The sequence below is a fragment of the Podarcis melisellensis genome (genome assembly GCF_964234715.1).
Source record: "Podarcis melisellensis genome assembly, chromosome: 6".
Lineage (NCBI taxonomy): Eukaryota > Metazoa > Chordata > Lepidosauria > Squamata > Lacertidae > Podarcis > Podarcis melisellensis.
Window position 1 is genome coordinate 1,518,480 of NC_138538.1, and position 23,234 is coordinate 1,541,713.

Genomic DNA, 23,234 nt, shown 5'->3' on the forward strand with positions numbered 1-23,234 from the left:
TGCTGGAACACAGAAGAGCCCACAAGGTAGTCTGGTGGCTGTGTGGGTGGACGGGGGTGGAGTGGGGGGGAGGATTCCAGGGTCTGCATAAACAGGATCTGCTGGGTTTGGGATTTGGGGAGTGTCTTTGGCCTTGATAGGAAGGCAATTCCTGCAGGTGAGATGGTGGCTCCACGTCACTGCCTCAGTGAGAGCAGCATTCAGCTGCTTACAGTCTGGAATGTAAGTCTGAGCAGGGTTAGGTCTAGAGAAATGAGGGAAGGCAAGGGTCAGGAAAATGGGTGAAGGAAAGCAAAGAAGCCCTGGAAGGGGAAAGATGGAACATGGAAGAGAAAAGCACCAGCAAAACCTGTTATCAATGAGGCCCAGTTCTAATGTGCAAGAGTATGGTCTGACCACAAAACCAGTAAGAGCCAGTTAAGGAGCAACCCAACAGCTAAATGCTAGAGTCAAAAAACAATTCCAAATAAGGTACAAGGAAGGTTCTGATATGTACAGTAAGGGAAAAAAGGGTTGAGTAAGTGTTTCTAAGGATTGTGGTTGGATGAGCGATGGGCCTGGCAGAAGGTGTTTGAGGAGAAGATGAAACAGCCAAGGGGACACACATCTTGCCTATATAGTTTGCATTCCAATGGAGACTAGCCATGGAGAGCTCTCTTTGGATTCTGCCCCGTAATGCATTCCTGAAGAAAGCCTGAGCAGTTGGGAACTTGGTGCGCATCTCTGTACATGAGCCCCCAAAGGGAATTCGCCCCACCTTGGCTAGTCCAGGGCTGCAGAATGCTGCGTATTTAATAAGCATATATTAAGCCTTAGGGGAAGAGGTGCATCGAAGGAAGCTCTCATCCCCTGTGAGAACATGGTCTATATGCACAACAGGCTGGCCTTCCCTCAGCCCCTTCCTGCTTTCTTCTTTGCTTTGGGGTTTCCTATGGCCAGTGAGATGGCAGCAGCCATATCTGCCCCAGGGGGCACTTAGCTGGCCGGTGGGGCCTGGACCTTTCCTGCCCTGCTGAACTTTGCCCTGCTTCTTCCTTCAGGTTCATGGAGTCTGAGCTGGATCTCAACGACATCATCCAGGAGATGCACGTCATCGCGACCATGCCGGACCTGTACCACCTGCTGGTGGAGCTCAACGCTGTGCACTCCCTCCTCGGGCTGCTTGGCCATGACAACACCGATATCCTTTCTGTGGTGGATGAGCCAGGCTCTGTTGTCAGTGCCCCCCCCCCGCAGTTTTGGTTTCCTGCCGCTGCCCCTCTCTGTGTATTACCACTCACAGCACAATTGGGATTCTCGTGAGAGTCTGAAGCCAGGCATGCATGCTCAGAGCAGCATGCTGTGGCATTGTCACTCGGCCTCAAAGCCAGCGGGGGGACCTTGGGCTAGAGGGGGCCTGAGCTGTGCTGATAGGATTGATGTTGCAGAGGTCAGTCTTGGCAGGGGAGGAACCCAGTCTGGGAAAAGCAGCAGAAGAAAAAGCAGACCACGTCTTGGGAGCAGGTGAGACTGGGAATAGTAATTCAAGGCTGCAGAGAGCGCAGTGTTTCTCTGAAGGTGCAGACACATGCTGACACCTGCTAGGAGCCACAGGTGAGAGTTGAGTGCAGGATGAGGACCAAAGGTGGACAAAGGACCCCAGAAGGAGTACGGCATGTCCTTCATCAGAAGTACTACCCCATTTCCCCACACATCCCACATCAAATGAAACGAGCTTGGTCTGCTAGGCACAGAAGTGCCATGGCAAAAGGACTGCAAATGAGCAGGCAGGCTAAACACACACACACACACACACGACTTGTTTATAAGGATTTTCCAAAGTTCTGAGTCATTTAAGGATGGCCCTGTTGCAGTGGGAATGTTTAATCACAAGTTGGGCAGTGTGTGTCCAAAAGGTGCAGGCCAGATTCCTCCATGAAAATGTACATGGTTTTTCTGGAGAGCTTTTCCCGTGAGCTGCAGCTCTCCAACCTGTGACTGTTTCTCACCTGGCATTCAGAGCAAGACAAGCTCTTTGCTCCTGGGTTTAGCGGGATTCTGTATTAGGCTTTTTGCTGCTTGCTTGCCTCTGCAGAGAACAACGTTCTGCAGATCAAACCCCACTGCTCATCTTCTCCCTGGAGGGAGTGGAAAAATTGCAAAGTCAATTGTCTTTGGTCCCGCTGGCTGGAGTGGTGAGTGGGCCAGTCACAGGAGACAGGGCATTCTTGGTGGTGGTGCCTGTGCTCACAGAACTCCCCCCCTCCCCCGGTTGCTTAACAATAACATCAAATAACCCTGCAGGAGAAACCTGTAGATAAAGGCTAAATACATCTTTATTTGTCCAGGTATACGGTTTGGAGAAAAATGCTTTTTTGGTGGTGCTGGAGATGATTGTGTAAGCTGCACTCTGTTAAGACTTGTGGGTTTGTGGTTTTAATTGTGTCTCACTGTTTTGCTGCTTCACTTGATTCAGTTTACGTTAGCCACCCTGTGCTCCAGTTGCAGGAACAGCAGGTTACCAGAACAATGAACGAGTATTAAAGCCCAGCAAGTGCAGCAAAGCAGGAAGTGCCTGCTGTGCCTGCCCATCTCTGTCCCCTTAGTTCGCGGCAGTGCAAAGCTTTGACCGGAGACGAGGTTTGCGGGCAGCTTGAGAGTGGCATTTTGTACCCAAAGGTCAGCATGGATTTGTCATTCTCGGGGAAAAACACAAACAGTGGGGGGTTTGGCTGGGACTTGGTGGTCTTGCTTGCAGTGACCTTTAAGAGGAAGGAATGCAGAGTGTTGTGTCTCTCCACCCTGAGAAGCTAATGCCTGGGAGTGACGGCCACTGCTGACGACTTGTCAGAATATCCATCGCTCAGCCCTGCATTGAGCAAAGCGGTGTCATCCTGTATCTGTCATTTAGATTGGGGGCAGAGGCTCAGCTGGTGACCTGCAGCCCCCCCGGGGAAGGCGCGGTTGCCAAGAGCTGCTGGGACTCCTCTGAAATGTTGGAAGGCAAAGCAGTAGACTTGAAACGCTGCGTTTTAGCAGAAGTGAGAATGCAAGGATCATTTGAAGTGAAGTACCTGGGCAAATGCGGCTTTGTGTAAAGTGAGACCAGAGAGATGTTTTGAAGGCTCCCCCCGCCCCTCCCCGAAAGGAGTGCTAAACTGAGCTGGCTCTTCACACTTGATTTAAGGTTGGTGCTTTGGCAGAAGGAGGACGGAGAGGCGAGGTGGATAAAATCCCCAGCGATAAAATTAATTTGTGGACAAGGCAGCTCCTCTGCTGAACCAGAGCCAAGGATGCGAGGAAGCGGTAATGCTCAGGTGGTGGCTTAAATTAGCAAAGGCTGAGAGCCTCCTGGGAAGAGAAGCTGCTTCCTTCTCCAGACCTCTTCAGCCCAGCTGGCAACATCTGCAGCAAGTTGATTCTGAAAAAGCTGCCTCTTAATGGAGAGGGATTGCAGACTTGAAACAGGCCTTGTGTGAGCTTGAAATTTTATTTTGCAGCGATGGCAACTGGAACGCAGAAGAGAGAGCGCTCTCTCTCTCTCTTTCTGTGTGTGTGTAGCCAAGCTGAGGCTTGAGGGCATGGCTGACAGAGACAAATCCTGCTTTCCTTATCCCCTCCTTTTCTCCCCCTTTGCCCTTTCCAAGATGAATTAACGGCACAGGGACTTCAGCATCTTCTTGATTCCCTACCTGCAGAGCTGTGCACAAAGATATTTATCCTGCTGCATCCCTCAAGGGCCGCAGTTTACAATGATAAGTTAAGCCCCCACCCTGATAAATCTTGACACTAAGCCGCACTCTCTGATCCACCCAGATAAGGACTGCAAGCTAAATATCCCTTCTCCCATTGTACTTGCCCCCATTCACTAGAAAGCCAGCTTTCTGATGCTTGTCTTAACAAAAGTGAGGGAGGTGTGCAAGAGTGGAAGAGTGTTCGTTACATGCTGGAGCAAGTTTCAGGATACACACACGAGCCCATGACTTGCTTGTTTGGTATGCTGTTGATTTCATCGATAGAACCCTCCTGGTGATCCCAGTGGGACCTTTAAGTGGGCTGGGAGGCTGCTGGCGGAGCCATCACTCCAGCATATATTATATTTTATTTGTTTATTGCATTAATATCACACCTTTTGTCTTGGAGTTTCTACCTCCCCTTGCCCCAGAAAGCACAGCCTGGGTGTTCTCTGTGGCAGCCTCTAAACTGTGGAGCCCTCTCCCCACAGATCTGCTTCTGACACCTAATTGATTTAACTGATTTACACTGTACTTTTAATTAGTTGTAGCCCTCTCTGGGACCCCATTGTAGAGGGCCAACAACAACATATCTAATGAATAACAGCTACAACTCCTCTTTCCTGGTGGGCCAGAGAAAATTTCCAACATTTATGAAGTAGGCTTTGTGGGCTCGACATTCAGCAGGGCATTTTCTTTCTGCTGCAAGCTGCTTCAATCTTCTGTGGAGAAGCGACAACTCTGATGCTGCGCTATGTTGGGGAGCCTGGCATTGGAGTCCAACTATGCATTCCAGAAGGAGGGAAAGGAGGAGCACAAGATGAAGGCAGTGAGCTTTCTCTGCTGCCCTAGGAAGTTACTTCAGGAGGCCTGTATGTAGGACACCTCAAAATGTGGCTTGCCTTTTGTGATGTGCAGAGAATAGGTCAGGATTGATCGCCGCGTATGGGAGAATAGTCAAGTAGGCCTAACGAGCGGGAATGTGTCTGACGGAGCTGCACTGCGGTTTAAAGGATCTATCTGTTACATAAGCCCTGAGTTACAGGTTTGGGATCAAGAAACCAGAAGTTTGGAAACCATAAGTTTTTGGTGGCAGCAGCATCCTGGCCCAGTTGAGCATGGCAGCCTCATTAGGAGTCTCTTTGCTTTCAAGTTCGCAATGGTAGCATGACATCCACAGATTGGATTTTTGCAGTGCGCTGTTTTCTGTGGAAAGTCTTTGAAATTATTCCCAAGCAAGATAGCAAAAAACAGGGAAACAGGAATGGCCTGACCCCAGAAGCTGTGAATTTTTTCAGGATGCCTTGGCTGTCAGATCACATCCCTTGTCAATAAAATGAGGGCTGCTGTCCATACCAAATTCTATGATTCTGCTCTGCCTGTGTGACAGGCTCTGCAGCCATACCCAAATGGTCTAGCTTGCTGTCAGCTCATTCAAACATGGGTCCTGGTACCTCGGTCCCCTGCTGCTCCATGGACTGGTGTTGAAGATAAATGGGGCTATCAAGTTTAGGGCAGGTCGTAGCCCCATTAGCAGCCGAGTGGTGTTGGGTAGAGCCATAGATGTCATGGGCCTTGCAGAGACTCTGGGCTGTCTCCTGAGAAAAAGGGGAGTAAAAGAAATTAGAGGGCCAGGTGGGATTGCAGATAAACTCCAACCACAAACAAAATGTCCAGCCACTGCTTCCAAGCCACAGCTAAAAAGATAAATGTAAATTGGCTAACGATCACTTTCAGATGCAATTACTGCAGGCAGCACCTGGCACTCCCAGGCTCCCCAGCACCACTTCCTAGCCAGGTGTCACCCTTGACAGCACCTCTTTCATCATCGCCAGAACCTTTGATTTGTATGCCGCTTTTCCATCGAGGCAGCTTACAACATGAAAAGATTTGCCTAATTACAAAAATATAACAAAAGCAGTCACAGGCAATGAATAAAAAGCATGTCAAAACATACCAAATAAAGCAATTGCCATGTAGAGGTACTGATTAACTTAATTACTGGAATCTCGTTTTGCAAGGGATCCTGTTGTTGTGGCTGCAGTGTCTGTGTGTGCACAGTGGAAAAGGGGTGTCTTCATTGCTGCTGCAAGCAGCCTTGCCTACTTGAAAAATCTGGCGTTCCTTAACGTTCTGTACATGTGTCTATAGCTGTGGTGGATCTTCTGCAGGAGCTCACAGATATCGACACCCTTCACGAAAGTGAGGAAGGAGCTGAGGTCCTCATAGACGCGCTGGTGAGTAGCCCCTTCTGGCCAGACCACCTGCCCGGGTGAGAGCCCCCTGTGGTTGGCTCTTGGCTTGCATTTCCTTGTAACGCCAAGCCGGGGTTACCACGGCCATACACAGCCATCTGTTTGGTTGCGACTATTGAGAGATGAACAGTGCTTTCAAAGGCAAGCACTCAGCTTGAAAGAAGAGGGTCAGGGTGCATTGCCATTTGCTGTTCTCGTGAGAGCATGGCAAAAGCCTCGCAGGGTGAGGCCAAGAACCCACCTAGTCCAGCATCCTGGTCTCTCAGCCGACAGCTGGACCTGGTGGGCCCTGAGTGCAACACCTGAATACGCTCTGAACAGCGGGTGGAGAAGCTCAACCATTGGGTCTAGCAGCCATGGATACGCTCACCCTTTTGGTTTCTCCGCAGGAAATCCGGGGACAGAAAGGACTAAATGGGAATATGCACGAGAGGAGAGAATATCCTTGGTTAGAGTCAGCCATGCTTCTGAATACCACTTACGGGAAACCACAGGAAAGGAGAGGGCTGCTCTTGTTCTCAATTCCTGCTTGTGGGTTTCCCTTTGGGGCATCTGGCTGGCCCCTGTGAGAACAGGATGCTGGGCTAGGTGGTCCATTGGCCTCATCCAGAAGGCTCTTCTGATGTTCTGACATTCCCTTCTTCCTCCTAAACTTCCATTTCTTCCCTGCTGAGCTCCCCTTCCACCTCTCTCTTCCAGCCCCTCTGGTTTCGCAGCAAGCAATGGTAGGCAAAGCGGCTGACATAGTTGAAGGGCGCTCCTCCTTCACTGCGGGAAATGCATCCATGCCCTAATCACCTTTTCCTGGGGAGAATTCTTTAGTTTTAGCTGGCCAGAACTGCCGGGCTGAGTGGGCTCTATGGGGCTGTGCTGGAAGGGACGCCAGGCCAGCTGTCAGCGCTAGTGCAGACATCTCAATGTGAGCCTTTCCACCCTCCGTTTCAAGGGGAAGGGGTTGCTGCACTCGTGAAACACCTGGGCTGCTCTGCGGCCTTTTGGCTGCTCTGCGGGGGTGGAGAGGGCAGGGAGCTGTCAGTTTGGAGGAGCAGAGCAGCGGCTGCAAACTTCTCCCCGACAATCTCTCCTGCCTCTCCGTTTGTGATGTTACCTTCCAGAGGTTAATTACCGTTGCCCCAAATGAGTTCTTCTGGCTGGCCTCTGAGCTTTTTTAATTACCGGCTCTTCGTTACAAGAGCCGGCCGAATGAATGAGATGGCGAGGCTGGGTGGGGGTGGGGGGGAGACCAGAAGTAGGTGCCGAGGCTGTGTTCTGAATCTCTTGCGCAGAGAAGCAATAAACCTGGACAAAAGCTCCCTTTGTGCCTGCTCCTTTCTTCCAAGCCTGCTGACAATAGCCAGGTTTCGAGAGTGCTTTATTGTCTACCTTGAGCGAAATGGGTCACGGTTGACTTCTGAATGACTCCCCTTTATTTTACGGGAATAATTACTTTCTGGACATTCGAGCCAAGGTCACTGGATTGCCCGCTAACGTGATTTCACACCCCACGAGTGTTGTGGTGTTCTGACATCAAATTGTGAGGGTGCTCTGGTCCGTGGAACTGGATAGGGTATCTTAACGGACCATCTAGTCAGATCTGCTGGAAGGGCAGGAGTTGGTCATGCTCAGTTCTGTCCACATGGTTAGATTCCAGGGGATGCTTTCTTGAATGATTCTTGTGCCAGCAAATCTTCAGGATGGAGCATCAAGGAAACTCATTACTTACTGCATTTATTTATTGAATTTATACCCCACCTTTTCCTCCGAGGAGCTCAAGGGGGTGGACATAGTTCTCCCACCCTTCATTTAATCCCCACAACAACCCTGTGAGGTAGGTTAGACTGAGAGGCAGCGACTGGGCCAAGGTCACACCCAGGGAGCTTCATGGATGAGTGGGGATTTGAACCCTGGTCTCTTTGTGACTCTTGACTTTGTGACTCCCTGCTTCCTGACCCTTGGTCCCCTGGATTCTGGACTCTTGTTCCTGCTCCCACCCCACCATCTTGCCCCCGGTCCCAACGTCCTCAGCCGGGACTTTGATTGCCCGTAGACCGGACCGTGACAGTCTCTCAGGTCTTAGTCTGACACGAACCCCCACACCATTACTGACTCTCCTTGCTTCAGGTCCATCCCGTGGACTCTACCCACCTAAGAACTCAGGGTCCTATGGATTGTCCTTGCGGAGCCTAAACACATTGTGTTTAGGTTTTCCCACCCTAATGTTCACCCGCAGGGCTGTCAATGGCTCCTAGCCCCAATGGCTCTGCTATTCCTCCACAGTTGGAGGCAGCAGAGCTTCTCAGTACAAGTTGTTGGAACTGCAGGAGGGGAGAGGGCTCTTGCGCTTGAATCCTGCTTTTGGGCTTCCCACTGGGACATCTGGTCGGCCCCTGTGATAGCAGGATTCTGGGTAGATGGGGCCCCCTTTGGTCTACCCCAGCCGGCTCTTCTTAAATTCAGTAAATAATAAAAATAAACAATGAGAACCAGCTCAGTGAAATCGGTTGCAGCATAATAGCAGATGTCTTGGCTTGCTAAATTGTGCTCAGAGTGAATGTTGTTCGTGTCCAAAGATAATTTTAATCAGATAAAGTTGCCTTCAGCTGCATTCGTTGTGCAGGCTACATCATAAAAGGCAGGGAGTGATTGCTTGGTGTGTGTTCCTCCTCCCGGCATTTCTTCCCTAAGGCTTTCATTATGCGTAATTGCTGGCCCTTGGATTCTGCCCCAGCCCCTCAGCAGGCAAGCAGGACTGGAATCCTGCTTCATCCGCAACTGGCAATTGCTTTCAAGGCTGACAGGCAGCTGATGCCCAGTTGGGTTGTTCCGCTTGGCACTTTGGAATTCAGGGAGATTATAAGTCAATCAAGGCATGATTTAGGGAATAGCAGACTTGTGACAAGGTTCACATTCTTCAGGTGTTTTTCGGTTGTGTCTGACGTAGGAAAGTTGTCCAATTAATTACGGGGAAAACTCTGCAGTGGAGTTTAAGGGGGGGGGAGCTTTGAGAGCCAGCTTGTTCCTTTATCAGAGTGCATCTCACTGCAGTGTTGGTTGTTGTTATAATATTATGTTTTGACTTCTGATTTTCCACCAACTCCTCTGCTCTGCACTGCTTTCTGCCACCCCCTCTCCTAACCTTGATGTCTCCCTGTTTTGTGGCTCAGGTTGATGGACAGGTGGTTGCCTTGCTGGTCCAGAATCTGGAGCGCTTGGATGAAAGTGTCAAGGAGGAGGCAGATGGTGTCCATAACACTCTGGGTAAGGAGGGCTTGAAGGACAACCTCTCATCGTGGACCAGTCGGCAAGGACACAGATGTGTGTCACTGCTTTATAATGTTCATAGAGCTCCACGTGGTGGATCACATTTGAGAGCAGATGTACCTGCTGGTGTCGGGGTCTGGGAGCAGGTCTTAGAGTGCAGCCAGGCCTTTAAAATGTCAGCTGTGCTATCTCTTAGCAGTATATTTGAAGGCAATCAGCTGACTAATAACTCCATCACTCACCTTGTTCCATAGCGAGGGCTTCCACGTAACTTTAGGAATGTAGGGACATCCCTTCAGCCGTCCATTATTGAGTGGAAATAATGAGTTGAGGTGTATCTGCGACTACCCTGCTTTCCTTCATACTGATGTTTCCCTTGCAGCCGGGTGCTGGAATCAGATGACCACCTAACCGCCCTGTTTCCTTGGAGCAGTCTCTTAAATCAGCTCCACCACAATATAATGGCCAGCAGCCCCTCTGAATCTGTCATCTTCCACTCAGTTTTTAAAAAAGGTTGATATTTTGCTGACTAGATATACCTGTAGAGGAGATAAGAGGGAAGGAAAATGCCTGAAGACTTGGTGCTGGAGTCTGGGAATCTGAAATTCCTTCTGGGTGCAATGGCTATTGAGGTGTAGATGTGGATAGATGAAAACGGAGTTTTGCAGCTGGGGGAGTAGCAGGGGATGCAGGAACTTGAGGTTCTCTCTCTCCCTCCGTGTATGGAGAGTTCTTCACTTTATTTGGATGCTGGAGAAGGAAGTTGCTTCTCCCCATAAACACAGCAAGCAGCAGCCAATAAATGCCTTTTCCAGACACAGAATCGCGCTTCCTGGGCAACATTGCAAAGAATGACCCCAAAGTAATGGCCCTTGTGTCAGAGCTGGTTGGTTTGTCGACAGAGAAAAAAATGCCACAAAAACAATAGACCCTCTGCTATGTAAGGCTTTTTACCAATTCAAGAAGACCAGCTGGTGGGGGGTTTTTTTGGTAGGGTGTGTGCGTTCATAATTATGAATTCTGGTTTAAACCTGGATATTTATTTACTTTTTAATTTTTGTTGATTTATTAACTGCCCCAAAAGTGCAATCTTAACGAGATGAAACCCCTCCCCACACCAAGAATCAAAAGTTTAAATCATAAAGTGTCCCAGCTCCGGAGGCAAATAGTTCAGATATAAAGAACAACTCCAAAGAGGGATGGTAAAGTATTAATTCATACAAAGATTCCCTTTACAAATAATAAAGATTTATAAAATATGAAAGTATTCTTCATCTGTGAGTTCTGTCCTAATCGAGAATAAAGTTTCTATATAGTATTAAATGAGCCAGAAATTTGCATGTACTGTGACAAGCACAGAGTCACCATTTGCCTTAATATCTGTAAAAGAAATAAAACCGTGCCGTAACTTTCTTTTTCTTACCTGTTCCTTCCCCGCCCTTCCTTCCAAAGCTATCATTGAGAACATGGCAGAGTTCCGGCCAGAGATGTGCTCAGACGCTGCCCAGCAGGGCCTCATGCAGTGGCTCCTCAAGAGGCTGAAGGCAAGTCACCCAGGCCTCTCCTGATTCATGCGCCAGACACTGATTTTAGCACCTCTTGTCCTCCCTTTTTATTGCTCCCCCGGCTAGCTCTCAGCCTGTGGTGCAAGGAGGGAGCTGCGGCCCAAGATAGGTGTTTCCTTGTCAGCTCTTCTCCCACCTCCTTTAAATGACTTCGGATCTCCAGGGCCTGATGAGCTGCACCGAAGGGTACTAAAGGAGCTTGCAGATTTATTCTCAGAGTCAATAATCTTTGAGAATTCTTGGAGAGCAGGCGGAGTCCCTGCAGACTGGAGGCAGGCAAATGTTGTCCCCATCTTTAAAAGGGGGGAAAGTCTACCCCCCGACTGGTCAACTTCACATCGATACCAGGAGAGGTCCTAGAATTTAGATGTATTCCAAAGCAGTGCTGCCTCCAACTGTGGAGGACAGAGCAGAGCCATCTTGGCTAGGAGCCATCAGCAGCCCTCTCCAATTCCATGAACTTGTCCAATCCTCTTTGAAAGCTACCCGAGTTGGTGGCCATGCCTGCCTCCTGTGGCAAGGAGTTCCATAGTTTAACTCTGCGCTGTGTGAAGAAGTGCTTTCTTTTGGGATGAGGAGGCAGATGAAGGCAGTGTCCCCCTACTCTGTGCTGTCCTTGTCCTTCATGCCTTTCCTTTCAGATAAGCTGGCTGAACCAGGAATGCCCAAGGGCCCAGTTTATCGTTTGAGCAGAGCCATTGTCCTTCCATCTTCCCCTGCTCTCTGGCTGCCACAAGTCCCCCTGCGCACTCCTGTAAGGAATATGCCGCCTGCTGCAAAAACCCATAAATGTTCCTCTGTGACCCTATGCACTTGTTAGCAGAAGCAATTTGTAATTTGCTGGTTGCAGGTGATAACAGAACTTACGTTTTCTGCTCTCCCCCGCCCCCCGCAAGCCACTATTCTAATTTTATTCTATGCAAGTCTGTCTTGAGCATAAAACTGGTCTCTGCTTTGTAATTATCCTGCTAACTCAATGTCTTAGAAACTGGGGCATCTAGAAATAGCAATGCAGCTCCTCCATTTCGAGGCACCACCGTCGCCTCGCCACCTTTAAAATTCCCAGTCCTCGGTGCAGGATCCACACCTTTCCCCTCTTCCTTCCCGCACTGGAGGGTTCCGGTGGGTTGGATGAAATGTGACCAGGTAGCAGAGACATCCCAGTATAGAGGAGGGTCATTAATGGGGAGCTTTCCTGTTCGTGGGGCAGTGATCTGGTGAACTTCCCAGGGTTCTCCTCCCTGTTTGGAGAAAGGGAGAGTTAAGAGGCGCCATGATAGAATTTGATAAAATCCCGCATGGCATGGACAAAGTGGCTCGGGAAAGGTTTCCCTCCCTCTCCCATGACACAAGAACTCATGGACGTCTAGCGAAACTGAATTTTGGAAGGTTCAGGACAGACAAAAGAAAGTCCTCCTTCACACAGCCCATAGCTAAGCGGTGGAACTCCCTCCCACTGGAGGCAGCCATGGCCACCAACCTGGAAGCATTTAAAAGAGGATTAGACAAATTTGCAGAGGAAATTCCTGGAAGCCACAGGAAGGCTGAGTGCTCTCGTGCCCGGATCCTTCTCGCTGGTTTCCCCCAGTTGGCCTCCATGAGAGAGCAGGATGCTGTTCCTGATCTAGCAGATGCTCTCCTAACGCTCTCACCTGACCTGCTTCTCTGCTCTGACTCTTCCAACAGGCAAAGATGCCCTTTGACGCCAACAAGCTCTACTGCAGCGAGGTCCTGGCCATCCTCCTCCAGAATAAGGACGGTGAGAGAGCTGACTTGGGCGGATTGGTATTCTGCTGGGCTGTGCCTCTGGCTTGTTTCAGATCATGACAGCTTCCGCACTCACTCACTCTCTCCCTCTGTTTCCCTCCCCATTGGTGCCTCGCCCCTCCTGCCTTTGGCTTCCCCTTCCTTCTGCTCACTCTCTGTCTCCTTCCCTCCTCTTTCTCTCCGCAGCTTCTGTACTCTGTCAAGCCATATTGATTTTGTTTGCTGATATATCGGTGTTAGATGGCTGTAAAATCTGACAGTTGGCTTCATTCTCCCCCACCCCTCCCTCTCTTCCTGTAGACAACAGGGAATTGCTCGGGGAACTGGATGGAATCGATGTGCTGCTTCAGCAGTTATCTGTGAGTAATTCGCTGCCATCTTCCCTGCCATTGGGAGCCCCAGAGCCAGGCTTTTAGAACCAGGGAGGAAGGGCAGGAGCAGAGAGCAGCTCCCAGCAGTGGCAACGGCAGGTGCTTCACAGCATATATGCGCTTCGAGGCGCATGCCTGCCATCCTGACAGGGGCACAGCCCCATTTGCTCGCTGCCAGTTTGGATGACTTTAAAAGAACCATAGAATTGTAGAGTTGGAAGGGATTAGTCCAACCTCCTGGGGCATTCATGGAGAATTTGGTCACCAGGCGCTCCTTGTCATTACTTACTTTATTTCATTGCATTTATAAAGGTAAAGGGGCCCCTGACCATTAGGTCCAGTCATGGCCGACTCTGGGGCTGCGGTGCTCATCTCGCTTTATTGGCCGAGGGAGCCGGTGTACAGCTTCCGGGTCATGTGGCCAGTATGACTAAGCCGCTTCTGGCGAACCAGAGCGGCGCACGGAAACGCCCTTTACCTTCCCGACGGAGCGGTACCTATTGATCTACTTGCACTTTGACGTGCTTTCGAACTGCTAGGTTGGCAGGAGCAGGGACCGAGCAACGGGAGCTCACCCCGTCGCAGGGATTCGAACCACGACCTTCTGATCAGCAAGTCCTAGGCTCTGTGGTTTAACCCACAGCGCCACCCAAATCCCCTTTTCTCCGAGGAGTTCAAGGTAGTGCACACATGGTCCTCCCCCTCTTCATTTAATCCCCACAATGACCCTGGGAGGTAGGCTAGGCTGAGAGAGGCAGTGAGTAGCCCCCAAGGTCACATCTAGGGAGCGTTATGGCCGAGTGGTGGGGATTTGAACCCTGGCTTCCCAGGTCCTAGTCTGATACTATTACACCACCCTCACTGCCACCCACCCACCCACGGCTGCTCCCGGAAGCCTCAGAATACCTTTTTAAAAAAGCTTCCTGCATGCAGGTTGTTAAGGAACCTCCTTGTGGTGCTGGTGATGAGCAGACCAGCTCCACCTCCCAGTGAGAGCTGGATATGACCTTGTGGGTCCCCTGCCTATGTCTTCCTGTGCTGCCCTAGTTTATTTTCCTCACTGCACTCGGATGTCCGTAATTAGGGGGCTGATATTTATGAGATTGTTTTAGGGGGTGTTGCTTTTTGAGGAGGGACGAGACAGACAATAAAGCCTTCCGGCTTCCTCCCCACGCAGGTGTTCAAGCGCCACAACCCTGGTGCGGCAGAAGAGCAGGAGATGATGGAGAACCTCTTTGACTCCCTTTGCTCCTCGCTGATGCTGAGCTCCAACCGGGACCGTTTCCTGAAGGGAGAGGGGCTGCAGCTGATGAACCTCATGCTCAGGTGAAAACTGGTGCCTGGCCCCTTGTGGCAGCGAGACCTTCCTCCCCACAACTCCTCCCCCCCCAATATATCTAGGGGTTGGGTATTAGTACTAGTATTATATTCATTTCGATCCCTTCTTTTTCCCTGACCAGGGACTCAAGGCTGCTCACAGCTAAAACAGAAACAGATAAAAACATAGTAGGCCAAAAACAATTAAACATTAACAGTATGTGGCTGTGTATGTATGCCCTGTTAGAATATACAGACCATTACAATAAAAACAGCAAAGGACCAGACCTTTTGTTAAAAACAGTCAGTTCCCCAAGGCCTGTTGGAACAAGAAAGCCTTCAGCTCCCAGCAAATGGACTATCTTCTCTAGGCAGGGAGTTCCAAAGTTTCCTGATAGCAGCCACCACCGAGAAGGCCCCCTTCCGCATCCCCACCAAGTGTGCCTGTGAAGGTGGCAGGGCTGAGAGAAGGGCCTCTGCCCAAAGATCTCAAAACCCGAGAAGATTCATACGGAATATTACGGTTCTTCAGAAAGCCTGGACCTAAGCCGTATAGGGCTTTATAGGTCAGAACCAGCACTTTGAATTGTGCTGGAAACTGACCGATAGCTGGTGGAGCTGTTGTGACAAGGAGGATATCTTGAAAAGAGGATTAGACAGCTGCATGGAGGAGAGGGCGATGGAGAGGCCGACTAGCCCGGATGGGATGCTGGATGCTTCTGAATACCAGCTGCCAGAAGCCACAGGAAGGGAGAGTTGCTTTTGAGCTCCAATCCTACTTGTGCATTTCGCATTGGGGCGCCTGGTTGTCCACTGTGAGGACAGGATGCTGAAGTAGGTGGGCCATTGGCCTCATCCAGCAGATGTTCTTCTTAAGTACTAGACTGAAGGCCTGTATGGCACCCTGAGATGTTGATGGTGGTCACTGAAGGCTGCAGCCCATTTGGAGACGCCTCCCTCTGCCGCCAGCTCCTGCTCTCCCAGAGATGCCAAAATTCACAGCTGGAATCAAAGTGCTGCCAAGCAGGCTTTATGCTGGAGGCTTTTGCTGGCTGCTCAATCATTGTTTCTTGCGAGTCCCACGAGTGGCTACGGACAGACATTCTGTGGAGGTAGATACAAAGCTCTGCCTCCCTTTTTCTCCCCCCTTCTGTTAACCCTGCTAAGAGTGAGCTTTTTTAATGAAACAAGCTTCCAGACCCACCTCCCATTTTTTTGTTCCCCCTTGCGTGCCCAAGTCCCAGCCTCGATGCCTTCCTTGCCCCCTCTGGCATCCATCTCTCCTTGCCCGTCCCCAAACCGCGCCCTGCCCAGGGCTTCCTGCCTGCCCGCCCACTCGCTCGCTTTCCCTGGGTGGGCTGAGCGGCGCAGAGAGGCGGCTGGCAAGTGCTGGCTGGCAAGAAATGATCTATTCCTGCAGACTAAGGCTGGTAATGTGCAACGGCAGCAGCAGCAGGGAACTGAATAAATAACCAGGAACGTGGATTATTATTCAGACCGGAGTGCTGAGTTTTCTTAAGGCTAATTAAAGCAAAGCTGCAAAGCTCTGAAACCCTGAACAAGAGGGAGGCTTCTCTCTTCTCTCTCTCCCTCTCTCTCTCTCTCTCTCTCTCTCTCTCTCTCTCTCTCTCTCCCCCCCCCCCCCCCCGCCTCCTGGATTTCCCGTCCTTTTCTCCTCTGAACGCTAAGCTTGCACGGCTAGCCTTGCAGAACTAATCACCTGGAGTCCTTGAGCCATATGGGTGGGACCTTGCATTTTAATTTTTAATTTTTTTTAATGGCTTCCCTTCCTTTTTGGGTGGAGTGGGGAGGGGGCTGTGCTGTTCACCACCCTTCTCTTCCCTGGTACTAGCTGGCAAATAACAACAAGGAGAAAATGTCTCCCTGGATGCAGCTGCATTTAAAAGGAGCTCTGAAGGGCAAAGCGTAAATAAACCAGCAGCCCCATCTGTTGCTGCTGCTGCTGTAGCACCTCTGCCTCCACCATAGAATGGAGTGGGACCTCTCTTTCCCTGATAGGGATGGCTAGGCATGGGGTGTCTGTGTGTGCACAACCCAAAATGCGCAGCCATTTCCCATTGCTGTATTCGTGAGCCTTCAGATGGCACAGCGTTGCGGCCTCCAAATACTAAAGGCCAGGGCACAGTCAACATGGTGCCTCCATATGCTGTTGATTGCAGCTGCATCATACTTGGCCGTTGGTTGGGACTGACTGCAGTTGTAGCCCACAGAATCTGGACCAAATTATTGCAGTGTGGCGTGCTTGGGGTTGCCCTTGAAGACGACTCTTGAAACTTCCAGCTGGTCCAAGATGCAGCGGTCCGATTCCTGGCTGAGTTGCCTTCAGAACCCCTGCAGCTCCGGTTCTGAGACAGCGGCATTGGCTGCCAGTTCGTTGCCCCGTTCAATTCAAGAAACTCACGTTAGTGTTCAAAGCCCTAAAGGGCTAGGCCCCAGGTACCCTAGAGACCACTTCCTTCCCTGCAAACCCTCTCGGGTGTTGAGATCAGCAGAGAGAGCCCCATTGCTAGTTCCAGCTCCCTCAGAAGTTTGGGGAGGGGTTAGTCTTGGAGAGGCATTCTCTGTGGCAGTCCTTAAGTTGTGGCATTCCCTTCCCACAGAGGTGCATCTGGCTTCTTCACTCTACAGCTTTTGGTGACTGCTGAAGATGCACCTCTACCTCTGCCTGGACCCCTGAGATGTGTGTTTTCAGGACCTACCATTTTCCTGTAATCTCTTTCATTTTAAATCTGAATTTTAAATGGTTGTGACCTGTCCTGGACCTGGTGATGAAGGGCAGATCATCATCATCATGGTATAACTTGACCCAACCTCACCTTCTCCTCAAACTCCACTAGCTTCAATGAGAGACTTTGCCCCTGGCTAGAGGTGAACCTGGTGCAGCAAGTTGTGAGAATCTGGACTCTTAATCTTCCATGTTCTAGAGGGGAAGGAATTAAACTCTGGCATATATCCTTCCCTTCATGCTGGAGGAATGGTCCATAGGTTAGTGGTGAAATGCATGCTTTGCACACAGAAGGGCTCAGGTTAATACGCTGGCGTCTCCGGTAGCTGCTCATGGACAGGAACCATTTCTAGATGGCCTAGGAGAGCTCCTCTCACTTGGAGAAGACAGCACAGGAACATAAGAGCCCTGCTGGACCAGGCTGGGGCGAACTGTTCCCACAGTGGCTAATTCAAAGGCAGGATTCGAGCACAAGGACACCCCCCTCAAAGTGGTTTCCAGCAACTGGTATTGCTGGAATTCCAGTTCCACTGGTTTTACTAACATCTAGAGTGCACTGAGGCTGCTTGTTTCAGTGGCAAGAAAGCAATGTTTTCTGGAGTGAATGTGGATCATGTGAACTGAACGGGGTTGGGGCAGTTAGGAGTGCCTCATCCATATGGAGATGGGGCGTGTTCTCTCCGTGAAGGGCAAGGGGAGGCCGCTGGAAGGAGTCGCATCATTTTTGGTCCAAATTGAGGAGTCTGCATGGGTAGGATTCCTGTTTGCTTATTCAGCAAGGGACGTGGGGAGGGCCTTTGCCCTCGGACCACCTTCCTGTAAATTGGATGCGTCCCACGTGAGGAGGAGGAGGAGAGAAGGCCAGGCCAGGGAGGAGGCGAGATTGCTTGCTTGCATGTCTGCACTCCATTCCATCAGTGGGGAGCGTATTTGCCTTGGCTGCAAATGAGCAAATGCAGTTTGCAAGTTGGTGGCCTCCAACTGGAGGTTTAGAAATGTCACATCCAATTAAGGTCTCTCCCCAAGCACAATTCAATTTCTTTCTCCAGATTGGGAGCTGCCTGAGGCTTCCAGGAGAGAAAGTGAGGTGTCCTTCTGAGGCTTGCAGAGAGAGAGAGAGAGAGAGAGAGAGAGAGAGAGAGAGAGAGAGAGAGAGAGAGAGAGAGAGAGAGAGAAACGCATTGTCAAGTGCCTTGGGAACATTGGCACGAGACTTATTACACCCCTTCTTGTGTGGAGGAGAAACCCTCCTTCTCTCAAGCAGCTGCCTGGGAAGGCCTCACCCTGTATTTATAGCAAGCAGGGAATGAGCTTGTCTTGACTTTTAAGTGCCAGGCAATGGAGACACATATTGAGTGTGGGGGAGAAGGTTCTCGGCAGGGTGGGGTGGGGAGGATCTCTTGCAAAGCCATTTGTGGTGGCTTCCCTTGACCACCTTTGCTGGCTGCAAGAGGGTTGTGGGCCCAGTCAGGAATAAGGCATGAAAGTCAGGAGTGCGTTTGCATGCAGAACACACTGCAGCAGCCCCTGCAAAAATATTTCATTACGTCTCTTGTTTTCATGTCACATCAGCTCCTTGGAAACCCGAAAATTAATGTGTATCTACTGAAATTTCCTTTCAGCACAGCCTCACGCTGTGTTTATCTAGCAGAATCAGAGCCTCGCGCCACTGTTTCCTAATGCGCACCCTTCTGCAAACATCCTTCGATAACAGTCCTTCGGTGAAGTGACTTTGGCTTCTGGTACCCTCCTTTGGGGGAGTTTCTTGGGGGCCTTTTGTCTTCCTTCCTGACAGGGACAAGGAAGGGAGTTGCCTGATGGGCAGGGTTTGACAGCAGTGCTTCTGAAGACCAGTTGCTGGAAGCCACAGGAGGGGAGAGGGCTGCTCTTGTGGTCGAATCCTGCTTGTGGGTTTCCCATAATGGGCATCTGGTTGGCCACTTGAAGGCTGGATGGCAGAGGCCGCTGTAATATGTTCTTGGTCATTTGGCACCAATGCCCTGTGGGTGCTTCTGAAGTCATTCTTCCATAGATTGCCAGGATTTCAAGGTATCTGGGGAGGGAAGGAGGGGTTGGACCCAGCAGCTGCCGTTCTCACCTCTCTAATTCTGGAGGTTAGACTGCCACACAGGGGCTGCCCTTGACTCCTAACAGCTGCAGAGCATGTGGCATACAGTCCGCCAAGAGTGTTTTCTGGGTGCTTTTTGAAGCGCTCTTCAGACGGCCTCCTTCCTGGAACCCTCCGCCACCATTGCCACCCCTGTGACTGTCCTCTTCTCCATCTTGGAGGCTGATCCACCTTCATTCTCCTGTCTGCTTGCACAACTTGTGACTCACCAAGCCAAAGGCAGCCCACTAGCTGTGCTTGGTGACCTGCCGGGTGCTTAATATATCACCACCACCATTTCTTTCAGTTTTGGACGTGTAGCAAAGCCAGGAGGTTTTTTGAGCCTTCGCATGAGTTGTGCTTGGCCTGGTGGGTTTCCAGTGCCAGGAAGTTCTCAGTGCAATGAGTTTGTTCCTGGTCTTTTTAAGGTCCAGGTCAGTCGCTCGTTTGGTGAGGCTCCCAGGCTGTGGTGTCTGAATTAGTTCTCACCCAAGAGAGATTTCAATAAGCCCAAGATGAGACTAAGATAAACTGCTTGCCCTCTAGTAGAATAAATATTTCAAATAAAATCAACCTGAGACAGTCCAGTCAAACAGCTATTGATCTCTACAAGTCTGAACTTAAACCCAATGAATATTCCAGAGATCAGCTCCCTGCAACCTGCCTAAATGCTGATCAATATGCAATTACTTCCCCCGAAAAAGGAGTCCTGAAGTTCTCCAGCCAAAACCTGAACTTTATTTTTTAGCCTTTTATTATTGCCGCTTGCAAGGTGAAGGAGAGCTGGAAGTGGCAAGGGCAGGAGAGGGAGGAGGAGGTGAGTGGATTACTTTCCACAGCAGGCTCCTTCCTGTAAGCGCTCTGTGCTGCCCTGCTGAGCACTCAAAAGGTAGCCTGTGAAATGGGTTCGTCTTACAATGATGTCCTGTCCAAGCATCAACTCACTTGGCCTGCTCCACTGTACAAGGTGCAGATTTCTTGGGTAGCTTTCTGTATTGCTTTACATTGTGCACCCCTTTGAGACATCTTGTGAAAAGGGGTGTAGAAGTATTCGTAATAGATGAATCAGGGCAGGCTTCTAATAAAGCAGCTGGGCAATATGGTTGCACATTTAAGTTGCAATAATTTACCTCTCGGTTTACCTCTTGGTGTTAAGATCTCAGAAGTGGCGTCACCTACATTGAAGAATTTTTGTTGCCTTGAGCGCCTTCTCTCGGGTACAGTTGTGATTGATTGATTGATTGGTTGCTTGGATGGGTGGCCATCTGCCAGGGATTCTTTAACTGTGATTTCTGCGTTGCAGGAGGTTGGACTAGATGACCTTTGGGTCCCTTCCAACCATAGCTGTCAACTTTTCCCTTTTCTTGTGAGGAATCCTATTGGGAATAAGGGAATTTCCCTTTAAAAAAAGGAAAACATTGACAGCTATGCTTCCAACTCTACAGTCATATGATTCCGCAGACCTGCAGTCTAATGCATACCCCATGAGCCACCATATTTTGCAATTCCCTGCCCCTCTTTTGCATCATTTGCGTCACTGGCTGTGAAACATGTGACAGAAAGACACTCTGGGCATGGGCAAGTTGGACGGCAGGAAGGGCAGTGGTGGTGGAATTAATCCTGAAGCTGCTGCTCTTTGCCGCTGCCATGTGGGCAATCTTGATCCTGCTCCTCTTCCTCCTTATGCCTTCATGGCTTCCCTGGAGGCTTCCCTGCACAGCATAGGGCAAACTGGATGCCTGGCATCTGCCTCTGTCTTTGGCAACGCAACCCTGTGTTCTGGGATCAAGGAGGCAAGGAATTGACCCTCCTTGGCTGGGCCCAGTGTGAGGCTGTGCTGGCCTTTTTAGCGTCGTGTTGGAAGGAGTTGGCTTTGACTTGCAAGAAGCTGCCAAGATTTGTTCATCCTCTTTCTTCCCTTCCTCTCATCTGCTCATGTTCCAATTCAAGCATCTTGGTGGCTGTTCTTCTCTTTTGGTTTTGCTTCAGGATTTTTGTTTCTGCAAATCGGACGCCCGCCCCCGAACAAATTGGGAGTTATGCTTTGCTGAATGGAGCTGTGTCGGCAATCAAACGCCCGCTTCCTTGCATTCTCTTTGTTGGCATGAATTTCAAACATACGTCCGCAGTGGCATTTTGCAGCAGCATTTTGCGAAGTGCCTGTTTCATTCCCTCCTGCTGGCAACATCCATGGAAAAAGGCAGAAAATCCTGGCTGATTTGCTTACTGGTGTTCTGCATTCACAGGCCAAAGTGAGGGCTGAGTTCCAGCTTTGCTCTTGAACACAGGGAAGAAAAACACACATCCACCTAAAATAATTAAGTTGCTTGCTGGTAAACCATTGTGGGTTGCTGGGTTCTGGGGCTGTGAGAGGATGGCATCCTATAAAGGGCCACTTCACATATTGCATGCTTTAAGCGTACATTTGAAATGAGAATGTGAAACGGAATTGAGCAGGTGTAAGAGCCTGAATGTGGCTTCTTCCTTTGCTCTATTCCCCGTTTCTGCTTCCTTGCACACACATGTAGCTGCCATACAAGAAATATGAAACATTATTAGCGGATCAATGTGGCTATGAGTAGGGAGTGCTTCCCCCTCGCTTGACATATCCATTGCGCCTCATCCCTCTTGCTAGTTACAACTGTAAGAGGGGAGACCCAGTTCCCATGTACGAAAGGTCAATAAAACAACAAGAACACCTTGTGTGAAATAAATTTGCACTCTGTTTCATGTTTGAGAATTAGACTGTAATCGTGGCTGACTTCCATCCTCCCCTGTACTGGGGATACAGCTGAAAGGAATCTCTCTTGGCTTCAGAAAGGGAGGTTGTGTGCAGTTGACAATCCAGGTTCTGCCGAAAGGTTAGCCTAGCCTTCCCTGACCTTGCGCCTTCCAGGTTCCGACTAGGGCTGATGGGAGTTGTAGTCCAAGCCATCTGGATTGGGTAGCAGGTTGAAGAAAGCTGGAGTAGAGTACGAAATCGAGCTTTGGAATTGAAAGGGTTCCAGCTCAGGCACTGAGATGGTTGGGGGCTGTTCTGGTTTTCCATATAGGCAGTTGGACTTGGAACTGGGAGACATGGGTCCCATCTCCATCATGTGGTTGTTGTGCAGTCTTGGTCTAGTCATTCTCTCAGCTTCTGTTTCCACATCTGTGAAATGGGTAGAGCATTGATCCGCCCTATGGTCGCAAGTACAATGAAGACTGTAAAGCACTAGGGTAGTAGTAATAGTAATAGTAATAATAATAATAATAATAATAATAATAATAATAATAATAATAATTTATTTATACCTCGCCCATCTGGCTGAGTTTCCCCTGCCACTCTGGGCGGCTTCCAACAAAGAATTAAAATACAGTGGTCTGTTAAACATTAAAAGCTTCCCTGAACAGGGCTGCCTTCAGATGTCTTCTAAAAGCCTGGTAGTTGTTCTTCTCTTTGACATCTGGTGGAAGGGTGTTCCACAGGGCGGGTGCCACTACCGAGAAGGCCCTCTGCCTGGTTCCCTGTAGCTTCACTCTCACCGCCAGAAGGCCCTCAGTGCTGGACCTCAGTGTCCAGGCAGAACGATGGGGGTGGAGACGCTCCTTCCTGTATACTGGACCGAGGCTGTTTAGGGCTTGAAAGGTCAGCACCAACACTTTGAATTGTCCTTGGAAACGTACTGGGAGCCAGTGTAGGTCTTTCAGGACCGGTGTTATATGGTCTTGGCGGCCGCTCCCAGTCACCAGTCTAGCTGCCGCATTCTGGATTAGATGTAGTTTCCAGGTCACGTTCAAAGGTAGCCCCACATAGAGCGCATTGCAGTAGTCCTTGTAGGAGATTACTAGAGCATGCACCACTCTGATGAGACAGTCTGCGGGCAGGTAGGGTTTCATCCTGCGTACCAGATGGAGCTGGTAGACAGCTTCCCTGGACACGGAATGGACCTGCACCTCCATGGACAGCTGTGAGTCCAGAATGACTCCCAGGCTGCGCACCTGGTCCTTCAGGGGCACAGTTACCCCATTCAGGAGCAGGGAGTCCTCCACACCCACCCACCTCCTGTCCCTCAAAAATAGTACTTCTGTCTTGTCAGGATTCAACCTCAATCAGTTAGCCGCCATCCATCCTCCAAATTGAAAGTGCCAA

The 23,234-nt window shown here is 50.1% G+C and overlaps 1 protein-coding gene across 1 annotated transcript in view; it reads left to right on the forward strand.

The window, feature by feature from the left end:
* CTNNBL1 (catenin beta like 1) overlaps positions 1–23,234 on the forward strand; it is a 91,939-nt gene that overhangs the window by 29,244 nt on the left and 39,461 nt on the right. Inside the window, exons 4-10 of the mRNA XM_081916934.1 lie at positions 1,041–1,180; positions 5,853–5,950; positions 9,133–9,226; positions 10,682–10,773; positions 12,481–12,553; positions 12,862–12,920; positions 14,110–14,258. Of these exons, the coding sequence (XP_081773060.1) occupies positions 1,041–1,180; positions 5,853–5,950; positions 9,133–9,226; positions 10,682–10,773; positions 12,481–12,553; positions 12,862–12,920; positions 14,110–14,258 (705 nt within the window). The remainder of the gene's footprint in view (positions 1–1,040; positions 1,181–5,852; positions 5,951–9,132; positions 9,227–10,681; positions 10,774–12,480; positions 12,554–12,861; positions 12,921–14,109; positions 14,259–23,234) is intronic.